Source organism: Microcaecilia unicolor, chromosome 1 (assembly GCF_901765095.1).
Source record: "Microcaecilia unicolor chromosome 1, aMicUni1.1, whole genome shotgun sequence".
NCBI lineage: Eukaryota > Metazoa > Chordata > Amphibia > Gymnophiona > Siphonopidae > Microcaecilia > Microcaecilia unicolor.
Window position 1 is genome coordinate 383,886,627 of NC_044031.1, and position 12,199 is coordinate 383,898,825.

The 12,199-nt window shown below is 44.1% G+C and overlaps 1 protein-coding gene across 4 annotated transcripts in view; it reads left to right on the forward strand.

Annotated features, from left to right (window-relative positions):
- Window positions 1-3,270, forward strand: part of RANGAP1 (Ran GTPase activating protein 1) — a 179,960-nt gene extending 176,690 nt beyond the window's left edge. For all 4 annotated transcript variants that reach the window (XM_030210516.1, XM_030210500.1, XM_030210526.1 and 1 more), the window contains exon 16: window positions 1,680-3,270. In XM_030210516.1, coding sequence (XP_030066376.1) covers window positions 1,680-1,749 — 70 coding nt within the window. In that variant the 3' untranslated portion in view covers window positions 1,750-3,270. The remainder of the gene's footprint in view (window positions 1-1,679) is intronic.
- Window positions 3,271-12,199: the final 8,929 nt, after the last annotated feature.

Consider the following 12,199-nt stretch of genomic DNA (forward strand, 5'->3'; position numbering starts at 1 on the left):
TGTGATATTACCCATATCCCGAGTAAACCTATAAAAATTAGCGTACTTCCTGCTTCAAGTTAGAGAGGGGCGGCCACGGCTACTCTCTCTCCATGGGAAACAGCTGCAGCACCCCAGAATTGGCTAAAAACCCAATTGCTTTCCCATGAATACCTTTGAGTGATAAAATATATCACATAAGACTAAAACCCAGATAGCACCTGGAATATAATTGCAACTGGGCAATTATATTCCTACAACCATTTGATTGTACATGCCACTTGTATATTATTTGGTGTCTTTGGTAAGTAAATAAATGTATAACCTTTGGAACTGTACTATCTCTCCTTCTCTTTATTAATATCTGTTAATAATCCCTTGGTTTGATTAAACAATAAGTGCACTATTCTGTTCAGGGATGGAGTCAGTTTTGGGATGCAATCAGCCTTCTCGAGGTTCTCTCTGGTACTAGACAGCTGAACTGCAGTACCAGGCAGAACCTAGGGGATAATTAACCCCAATAAAATTCATTTTTGAGATGCCAGGTAGTATAGTCTTGTGGTGGGGTGTGCCTAGCAGTTACACGCACAGGTTATAGAATATTATCAGTTACACACCTGACAGCAGTTAGGTGTGAGCATTTACACTAGCCATTGAGCTAGTATAAGTGCTGAGTCCTAAAGCTAGGCACATAACTGCAGACTTACATTAGTGTTTTAATTGCCGATACAGAATTTGCACTTAGCACGCATCATTCTGGCACCTAACTTTAGGCAGCCTGTAAAGAATTACTCCTAATTGACTTAATGTTCATTAATTTATAGACTGAACTAAACGTTCTTAAGATATACTACCAAACTGAGTATGCACTAATGAATGTATATCTCTAGTGTTATATTCCAAAGGAAGCAAGACTACATGGTCCCCAATTGAGAATGATTACTGCATTGACCCAACTGGGGAAAAAAAATCCCAAGTAGTGTTTGTGAAAGCTTGTGGTGGTGGAGCATGGTTAACTGCACTGGAGAGAGAAAGGAGTGAGAGAAAACACCTAGATCCAAAAAAAGGGGGAAAATAGGGTACTGAGCTGACTTGAAGGAGGCAGCATACCAACTGTTCTGTGGCACAGAGCAATGTGGTTCTTTCATAGCAGAGTATCTGAAGTGTAGAAGAGAAAACATGAAGGGTTATGGTGTGCTACAGGAACACCCAGGTTGAGATTTCCTGTCTAAGTCTTGGAAGGATTATTATTTTTTTTTTGGTTGGGGGGGCAGTGGCTTCTGCTGGCCGATTAGTGGTGCAGTGTGTGTGCCATTTAGAGGCATGCCATCTGGCTTCGGGTTGCTTGTGTTACTGGTGATGAGTGGAAATAAGACCATTAGATAAAGAAAAGAAATACAGCAGATTAATAGGTCATTTGACACAAGTTGAGTATGACTATTATAAACTGAATTTGCTCTAGATTACAATGATTCATTGTATAGATGGATCATTTATATGAAATTTTGAGGTAAGGTTTCATCCCTCCCCCGGTATTTACTCTTTAATTCTGGACGTTCTACAAGCATTTTTTCATGGGACTTTGAAAAGAATTAATGTTGCTGCTTAAGCACAGAATAGGAGGCATGGATCACCAACTAGCTTATGGGTATGCTTTAAACAAGGCTTGATTTCTCTTCTTTTCTCTTTTATGTCTGCAGGCCAAACAGAGTCTTGGAAAAGTACTCCTTTGCCCGACACACACTACTTCAAACTCTCCACCAGGTGTAAAGACATGCTGTCATGTGAGCTGTTACGGACAGAAACTTTGCAGTGTAGTTGATAGGACAAAGGAGATGATGTGGAAGATGTTGATGTTTATGAAAACAGCTGGACTTTGCTTTCTTTCACCACCACCTCCCGAAGAAGCAGTCTTCCTGCTTTATGCCATTTTCCATACAGAAGGCTGCTTATTGTCTCATTTTTGGGTGTTTTTTTTTTTTTTAAGGATTTCTTTTCTGAAAAAGATATGGCTTGCAGGCTTAGTTCTTCCTATGTTACATGAAAGGCCATGATCATTGAGAAGGCCATCATTTTTTAAAAGGTGACATGAATTTGCTCTGAGCTGCTTTTCAATGATGCTGATTGGATTACATAACTGTTTTTCTCCCTCTAGAGTTGCTCTTTTCAAACATCAGAAGGTTTTTTTTTTTTTTTTGCATTTGCAGCAGTAGCTGGGGGTGGACTGCCATCTTGTTCTATACAGGCAGACAAATCAAATAATACACTCCATGTTTGTAGTGGGTGACTCTCCCCTCTTTCCGTTTCTCGTTCCTCTTTGATTCTAGTACTGTAATCCTGGTTATTAAGAAGACCAGTTCAAACCCTTACTCCTCCTCCCCTTCCTTTAGAGCTTCCGTTCTCACACAGAATCCCTGTTGACATGAGTTATTAGACTGTAGTGTTCCACCTAGTTCCTTCAGGCCCTCTGGAAGGGCATGCACTGACCATGTTTTAGCTTACTATGTGTGTCACCTTGTTGAATATTAACCAGTTGAAATGACAACTGACCTTATTGTGACTTGGGTTCAAAATGGCATCTTCCGTGGCTAATAATTTGTAGTTTTCAAGGGAGTTTCATTCAATTATGCAAGGTGACATTTGTGGGGATGCCACACTTCTGTCTCAAAGGCAAGTAGGTCCCAGTGAAATTGGAATGCCAAGGCTTTCATGTTCATACCTGGCTGTTAATTACTATAAAACAAAATATTTTGCTGGCATGAGGTACCAGTACTGAGCAATAAATTCACTTGTGCTCTCTGGTTCCTGCTTTATTTATAAAACAAGATTATGCTGAGAAGCAGGCATCAGTTAAAAAACAAAACACAACTGTATTTGTTAAAAATTCACACTTCATCACATCTGTAAAAAGTCAAATTTTTGTGTACAACAAGCTTCTGTTTCCTTAATTGATAATGTCATGCATTTTTGTTTCATATATGATTGTACAGTATTTTATTTTTAAACTTAGAAAATTTTCCTAATTCCAAGCAGAGTAAATGTAGTCCATTGCTTTTTGTACATTTGACCTACAAGGTCAGACAAACTAGTTGTGACAGGTGCTGAAAAAAATCAACTTTAAAAAAGTGAGGCAGAGGTAGCATAATCTTCATTTATTCTGATTTAAAGTCCCTCCTGTTCCTATGTTTCCAGTGTGTGGCTAGGTTAAGACCTAAGAAATGCTGACTGTATGAAACATTGAACTAGATTATTCTGTCATGGGGCTACAAAAAAATAAAAACTTAAAACTAAGATTTTGTATTATTTAAAGAAAATCAGGTTTTGTATTGTAAAACTTTGTACTGTTTGACCTTTTCTGGAAGGAAAAGACTGTTTTCGTTGACCCAGCCACCCTTTTCGTTGACACTGGCCACCCTTTTATAAGCAGCTGGTTTCTTGGCAGGGTTAGTAGTTTCCTGAGTCAGCTCGTGTTCCGTTTCTACACATGCTTTCTAATAAGGAATCAACTTGCTCCAAAATGGCACTTAGATCATATGCAGCAGTTATAAGGAGCCTCTGTCCCTCAGAAGAGTCCCTAGCTGAAGCTGAATTAAGTCTCAATGAGTCTCCATTACTCTGCTTGATCAGTGCTATCATGCTTGCCATTATGGATTTGTATATATGTATAAAGCTGAGAAATTAAGCACTTCAGTACATAACTGGGCTTTCATGAGCATTAGGGATAGCAATCTGTCCAGATGAATTATAAATCAGCTTTAGTGAGGTTTTAAATGGATTCTACTACTACTACTATTTAACATTTCTATAGCGCTACAAGGCATACGCAGCGCTGTACACCATACACAATAGTGGTGCTTTTACTGTTCCTTTTTTAAGCTTGGTCTGGCAGTTTCATCCTGTTTGAGTTTCTGTCTCAGGTGCAGCTGGCTTGTGCCCTGGTTGCAGTACTACTGAGGCAGTGGGCAAAAGAAATTGATTAATTCTGAGAAATCATATTAAGGGTTAATTCTGTTTAAAGGTGCTCAAATACTATTTTAACTCTTCAGCCCTGCAAGTGAAGGAATGCAAGCTGGATTTAATTTACTTCAATGTCTAGCTTGGCTAAGCTAAAGGTTAGAAAGGTCAGCGACAGAAACTTCTTTCACCCTTTGTGAGTGATGGATTGCTAATGTTAGCACACACATCTGTATACCATTAAATCTTGAGGGGATACTATTATGAATGAACAAAGCATGAGCCAGACATACTGTAGTTTAAAGCTGGTGAAATAATTTTAGAAGTTCTTGATATGTAGATTCTAGATATTCTTGAATTCTGATTTCTGTGTATTTTAGAATATGTATTATAAGGATGCTTATTTTAGAATATGTTTTTCTGTGTAATTAATACGTTTTGTTTCTGTGTAGAATGTCTGTTAAATTCTGTATTACTCTTTGTCTGACGTTTCAAACAAGGACTGTAGTTGAAGAGATCAGCATATGGTTTGACTTAGCCATAGTCCTGGCTGGTTTGATGTATGAAGCTGATAGGTGAAAAGAGGTCAGGACTAGTCAGCTCTCTTCTCCTTGATTAATTATAGGTAAATGTAGGAATGGGTCTTGAAAGTAATAACTGATATATATGCTATTAAGTAAGACTGGCTCTTGACCCCTTAATGAATGCCAGAGTTCAGTTAGCAGTTAGTACTAGGAATATGAGAAATTAATCATAATGACATGCAGGAGTTCTGGAGCCCAAATGTCTGGCGTAAGGGGCCCCAGGTCACAGGTCAGTTTAGGATGTCTGGAACCTATGTAACTGATATTTTTAAAGTAATGATTGGCTGAGGCAAGGTAACCAATCTATTCTTTACCATCTGGAAAGTAAGGGGGGCTAAGAGGGGGCTTAGGACTGTATTTAAGTGGGAGCAGAAGCAGCTTACGTCAGAAAGAGAGCAGAAGGAACAGACAGAGGAGAAGAGAGCTGAAGAGGACAGACAGAAGCCATAACATCCAGAGAGCTGAGAGAGAGAGAAGAGAGCTAGAACTGATGTCCTGCTTTGTTTGCTGGCAAATAAAGAAGATTTCTCCCTCATTCTGGTGTGTGCTGCTTGACTCCTGAAGTACCACAGGTTCTGCTAACAATAGGGGTAATTCATGCATCAATTCCTGCAACACTACGTGCCTTTCTTCACAATTACCAAGGCCTTTTTCCATTTTAAATGACTGCTGTCAAGCTCAGGCATTGTATTGGAAATCCTCTTAAAGTTGCTCCTGCTGGCCCTTGCCACAGTTGCATGTTAGAACCAGTCAGTAAATACTGCTGTAGTCTGCTTGGTGGTTCTTATCCTGTGGGCTATGATTGCTGCCTCCATTGTTATTCCCACTGTCTCATGAACTGTAGAGTAGAGCAGTGCCTCTTGAGTTTTCTGTTCTTAATCACGTGCATGGTTAAAGGTCCTTACTCTCACCTTGCTGTGTGATAGCAGTTGTTCCCCAAAGACAAACAGGATATTATATTCTCACATGTGAGTGACATCATCCAACAGAGCCCCACATAGGAACAGGTTTGAGAGCGTTCACTAGGCATGTGTGTGTATCATCCACCCACCACCGCCTTGGGCCTAGCCAGTCATCAGTTTTCCACAGAGCATAACGGTTGCACTCTCCTGGTGCTTACTGTTAACTTGCCTGTATTTAATTTGTTGAGGCGATTTCTGCCACTGTTTCAGTTTTTCATTTGTTTAAGTCCTGACACTGTCATGTGAAGTCTCTTTTTTTTTCCCCTGATGGCCACTTTAGTTAGGATTTTCAGATGTTTCATTTGGCCCTCCCTTCAGCTCTCCTTTTCCAGCACAACAAAAAAAAGGAGAAGGAAACAGGTTTGTTGGAGAGCATGGGACAGAGTATCAGTCCTGAACCTTTCTCATCTGTGGTAAAACTTGTGGAGACTGTGAGCTTGGGGGTGGGGGGGAGCAGCTAGCAGTGGTAAGTCTGACTAACATTTAACTCGGAACCGCTTGGAGGGCTGTAAGTTCTACTTGGTGCAGGGGAGAGATCCTAACTCACCGCTTGGGACAGTTGGGGTGAATGGCAACTGCCGTGGAGGCAGTTAAGAGGTGTTCCAACTGTGGGAGCCACCGGCTGGAGTCGTGGCATTGCAGTGCGTGGGAATCCCACAGGATGCGGAGGAAACGGTCAGCAGCAGCACATATTTGGATTTGGCTCAGCATCCGAATATACCATGACTTTGGGCACTCTGGCAGGGCCAGTGCACGTTTTGGTGCAGGAGAGTGTGGGAACAAGTGCTATTTTGTTGGTGCTGGTTGACAGTGAGGAGTAGCCTCTGTCTAATCACATGCAGAGCACAGCCCATCAGAGCATTCAGCTGCATTGGGATCTTTGTTTTCTCCGGAGTTTATATTGCTCTTACGTCAGGCCTGTTTACTGAAGCAGGGATAGTCAGAGTTGCTGAAAGGTGCTTCAGTTTCTTGCCCTGCTGCCCCTCTGGCTCATAAGAGATCTCGTTTAGACCTCCAGGAATGGGCAGATGAGACTCTCTGATTCTCCCTTCTTATCTGATGTGGCCTCCAAAAGCCATCATTGAAGGATCTGTTAGAGAAGGGAGATGATCCTAAAGTACTGAGGTTGTTTCATAAAGAGGAGCTCAATACTCTTATTCCTTAGCATCCCTCCAGACCGGCAACTGATGGGTTATGCACGTCTTCCAGCAGGTGGAGACTGAAGACTAAATAACCAATAAGAGCCCTGGCCATTTGTAACTAGACTCAGTATTATCAGTCTCCAGCAGGTGGAAGGTGGCGAGCCCTTTCAGTCTCTTTTATTTCTTCTGTAATTTAAAAAAAAAGGGGGGGGGGGGGGAATAGCAATATTTTCTTTCTTTTATGCATTGAGAAGTGACTTTGTTATTCTGTGCTCCGGAGTCTCTTTTGTGTCTGGAGCCTGACATCCGCGGGGGTCTCACTCAAGCCTTAGGGGTGTCACATGGGCGGCCGGCCCCCTCCTCCCTTAGTCTCCCTGCTTCTTTGGCTTTGCAGGTTGTTAACCAGCCTTCAACTCTTCAGGACAAGAGTGTTAAGGCTTTGGGAGAGGCAACCCCTTTAAAAAAAAAAGCCAAATTTAACAAACAGCTTGAGCACATCTTTTCCAGGTGCGACTGAGAAGGGCAGCTCTGTGTCCGCCTCGGTTGGCGGCTGTTGTGTCGGGAGTGCGTTCTGTTGTTTTTAAAAAAAAAAAACCACGCCACCGTTCTTCCTCAGTGCTATGGCCGAGAAACTTATGCGCTGCTCTGTTTGTCTTCGACGCAGTCTGGCAGCCTCAAGAGTATGTAAATTTTGTATGGCGGTCGATGTGGCTGTGGATGCTGGTCCCTCCAGAGTTGTTTTGATGGCGCTGCCTGCGACCACAGTGGCTTGGGATTTGGGTGGTTCGGGTGTGCCGGTGCCCGGAGCGGTGGGAAATGTCACCATTTTGTCTTAGGCTGTCTCGGCCGACAGACCTGCTGATTTTCAGTACCCTATGTTAGATCAAGCAGTTTTTCCACTCTCTGTGCCCTTGGAAGGGCTTCCCGCCAGAATTTGTTTTACAATTGTATAAAGCTTTTCTCCTGCAAAAGTCTAATCCACTTCCAGTGCCTTTGAATCAGAACTTAGACAGTCAACCCCTGCCTGCTAAGCGTCCCAGGGAGACTTGGGACCCAGAAGATAATCTGATCCAGATCAGGACATGCCTGCTTTGGAGAGTCCAGATTTTTGGGGGGAGGAAATGCTTCCTGTGGATCCCATTGCATTGGAACCCAAGGGAGAGTCCTTGCTCCCAGAGAGGATCCTTCCATAGTCCGAATTTTCCACAAAGAAGATTTGCAGGTATTTTAGTTCATCCCAACCTAGACGATTGGCTGATAAGAGCAAAGTCATATCAAGAGAGCCTGCAGGTTACATATCGAGTGGTCCAATTTCTGCAATCCCTTAGTTGGGTGGTCAACTTTCTTAAGAGCCACCTAGTCCCTTCTCAGTCCCTCGAATATCTAAGAGTTTCCTTCGACACGGTTCAGGACAGAGTGTTTATTCCCCAGACCAGGATCTGTAAATTGCAGGCCCAGATTCAAGCCTTTCTTCAAATATCGGTTCCCTGCACGAGGGATTATCTTCAGGTGCTGGGCTCAATGGCAGCAATGATAGAGGCAGTGCTGTGGGCTAGAGCACACATGAGGCCTCTTCAGAAGTGTCTTCTTCCCAGATGGTCACCACAGAGACATTCCCTAATGGCGAAATTGCCTCTGAGAACCCAGGAACGTAGCAGTCTGCATTGGTGGCTTCGGATATCCAGTCTGTCCAGGGGAATGCCTCTGGATCTGCCACAGTGGACAGTAGTCATGACGGATGCCACTGGGGGCTCACTGTCTCTGGCAAAAATGCTCAAGGTCTGTGGTCTTGCCAGTAGGCCTTCTGCTCAATCAACCTCTTGGAAACCAGGGGGGTTGGCTTTGGAAGCCTTTCGTTCTCTGATCTTGTTGGACAAAGCCACGGCGGTGGCGTATGTCTATCGCCAAAGGAGAACAAAGAGTCGTTGCTTGGAGCAGGAAGCAGTACAACTCATAGTTTGGTGGAGAGCTATCTGGTTGCCATCTCAGCGTCGCATGTAGCAGGGATAACGAATGTTCAGGCAGACTTTCACAGCCGTCATACTGTGGACCCGGAGCCCTCAGAGCACAGGCATTTCAAGCAGTTGTGGATCGCTGGGAAGAGCCTGTCATGGATCTATTCGCCTCAAATCTAAATACAAAAGTGCCTCAATACTTCATTCGCACAAGAGACCCCAAGGCAATCGGGGTGGATGCTGTTCTTCAGGCCTGGCCGTCGGGTCTTCTTTATGCCTGTCCTCGGCCTCTCCTGGGGCGTCTTATTCAAAGAATTGAAACACAAAAAGGTCTCGTAATCTTGATAGCTCTGGATTGGCCTCACAGACGTGGTATGCCGATCTCATGCGCCTTCTAGCCGGTCCTAGATTCTCACGGACTCTTAGTTCTGGGTCCGATGTTTCTTCTAGACCCAACTGGATTTTGTCTTTCGGCTTGGCCCTTGAGCGGGCTAAGTTGATGAAGCAAGATTTTTCCGCTAAGGTAATTGCCATGATGCTTCGTTCGCGTCATCGTTCTACTTCTCTTAATTATATCAGAACTTGGCAGGTGTTCAAGGCATGGTGTTCAGATAGACCCATTTCCCCATTTCCTCATTTCGGGCTTCAGTGCCAAGATCTTGGAGCAGGGACTGTCGCTTCATGTTCAAGTGTACAGCGCTGCGTATGTCTAGTAGCTCTATAGAAATGATAAGTAGTAGTAGTTCTTGTAGCAGGGTTTTGATAAAGGCTTGATGCTCGCTTCTTTAAAAGTGCAAAAAGCAGTGCTCACGTGTTTTTGAGGGCGCATTCGGGGTGAGGGTTTGGCTAGCCATCTGGACATTTTCTGGTTCCTTCAGGGTTCAAATCTTCTCTTCCTATGGTGATCTTTCCAGTTTAGGATTTGAACTTGGTCCTATCGGTTCTTACAAGGGCACCTTTTGAACCCTTGGCTTCCTGCTGTCTGAAGGATTTAAGACTGTCTTTCTCGTAGCCGTTACCTCGGCTAGAAGAGTTTCAGAACTGCAGGCCCTTTCTTGTCGTTCTCCATTTGTGGAGTTTTCTAAGGATTGGGTTGTTTTTTGTTTTTTTTTTTATTACATTTGTACCCCGCGCTTTCCCACTCATGGCAGGCTCAATGCGGCTTACATATTGTATACAGGTACTTATTTGTATCTGGGGCAAAGGAGGGTTAAGTGACTTGCCCAGAGTCACAAAGAGCTGCCTGTGCCTGAAGTGGGAATCGAACTCAGTTCCTCAGTTCCCCAGGACCAAAGTCCACCACCCTAACCACTAGGCCACTCCTTTCTTCCTAAGGTTTTGTCTCGCTTTCACTTGTCTCAGTCAGTAGTTTTATCTGTTTTGGGTTCTTCCGGTTTGTAGGAGCAGCGCCATTTACAGTGTTTGGATGTCAGAAGACTTCTGAAGCACTATGTGAAAACCTGTTCTGGAGAGTGTAAAGGCACATTCAACCAGAGGCCATGCTGCATCGTAGGCAAAGTGTTTTCTGGTGCCTCTTTTGGAGATTTGTAAGGTGGCTATGTGGTCCTCCTTGCATTCATTTTCTAAGCATTACCAGTTGGATGTCCAGTGTTGTCAGGAGGCAGTTTTTGGCACAAGCGTTCTCACGGTGGGATTGCTAGGGTCCCTCCCATGACTGTACTGCTTTGTAAGTTCCCATCAGTTGCATTCTGGGCCGATCCAGAGGGACGCTAAGGAAGGAGAAATTAGATCTTATCTGCTAATTTGCTTTCCTTTAGTCCCTCCAGACCAGCCCAGATCCCTCCCAGTTATTTTTTTCATTGTCGTTTTGTTTCTGTCACTAGAGCTGCTTTGCGAAATTGCGCTCTTGTGCTTAAGAACTAGATAAATAATTTTAACAAAAAACCTTTTTGGTTCAGATGCATTATTTTAAGAGACATATGTTCTTTAGTAGTATGTCCTGGGTGGCAGCTGAAGTTTTCCGGGGGCACAGAATGAGCGGTCTTCTTCTCCTTCTTTGTTAAAATAATACTGAGTTTAGTTACAGTTGGCCAAGGCTCTTATTGGCTCTTTCTAGAGTCAGAGGTTTCAGGCTCTACCTGCTGGAAGGTGTGCACAACCCATCAGTTGCATCCTGGGACGGTCCAGAGGGACTAAAGGAAAGTAAATTAGGTAAGATCTAATTTCTTCCTTTCTGAGGCACTGGTAGTTCCATCTTCGTCAATCATGAGAGGGCTTAAAGGTCTTTCTGATGCATCCAGACATTCAGGACCTGATTATTGCAGAATGGGTCTCACCGGATACGGGACTGAGAGTGGGAAGAGCCATGGAAAGAGAAAGTTAACTTGCATCTCCCCAGGGTGGACTCCCTTGTTACGGTGGTGACTAAGAAGACCACCTTGCAAGATAGGAAGCTAGAAGGCTTGTTGAAACATGCGTTTGAAGAGGCCTCTTTGGGTCGTCAAGCAACAGTGTGTGGCAAGAGCATGTCTGAAGTGGCATCAGCAGTCAGCAACACAAGACGGGCACCATAACACCCAGCTAGAAGCAGGGTTGACCTGTTTGGCGGATGTTATTTATGACATGTTCCAAGTTGTGGCATTGAGCATCAGATGTAGCATCAAAGTTATGTCTAGTTAAACTACCAAGTAGCTATTTGGAGAAGATCTCAGTAACTTAGTGAACGAACTTGGGGGGGGGGGGGGGGGGGGAGACTAAGCCACAGTGGTTGCCGGAGGGTAAGCCAAAAGTCTTTGGTCATCCGTCTTCAGGAGCCTTTCAATTTTGAGACAGCAGATTGTTCAGCCTGGTCATCAGCAATATGGTCAAAAGTCCTGCTTTCAGGCACGCCAATCTTCCTTTCAGATAGTTCTCAGTCAGCTAGAACGCCCAGTGCTTCCAGAGCTTCACGGTGATGTGAGGCTAGTCCACTCTTCTCGTCCTCCAGTGGGAGTTTCTCCATTCAAGAATTTCGGGAGGAGTGGGCCAAAATCAGAAGGTTATGAGTGGAGTTCTTCCACCCGGTCACTCCTCTTTTCTTTCAGTCTCCTTGTCGAAAGGGAACCAAGGTTCAGGCCACCCTGTATTCCTTGTTGGTGCTCCAGGCCATTGTTCCAGTTCCCCAGGCCGAACAGGCACAAGGCAGATACTCTGTCTACTTCAGTGTCCCAAAGAAGGAAGGCACCTTTTGTCCAGTCTTAGATCTCAAAGATCTAAACCACTGCCTCCAAGTTTCCCGCTTTCATATGGAGACACTAACAGCAGTCATAGCCTCGGTCAAGTGGGAGAATTTCTCACCACCCTCGAGCTCAAGGAGGTGTACTCGCATATACTCATATGACTGCCACATCAGAGGTTTCTATGTTTTGCGGTGCTGGGCCATCACTTCCAGTTCAGGGCTTTGCTCTTCGGTGTTGCCACTTCAAGAACATTTTCCAAATTTGTGGCTTGAAGAATGTTTACCAAGGTGGTGGTGGTGGTGGCCTGCCTTCAGCACCAAGGAATCAGAATCCACCCATATCTTGACAACTGACTCATTTGTGCATTGTCCTATTCAGACAGCATAGCAGCAATGAACAAAGTTAGCTGTCTTCTGCAGATTGTGTGATCAATTTCGAGAGGGG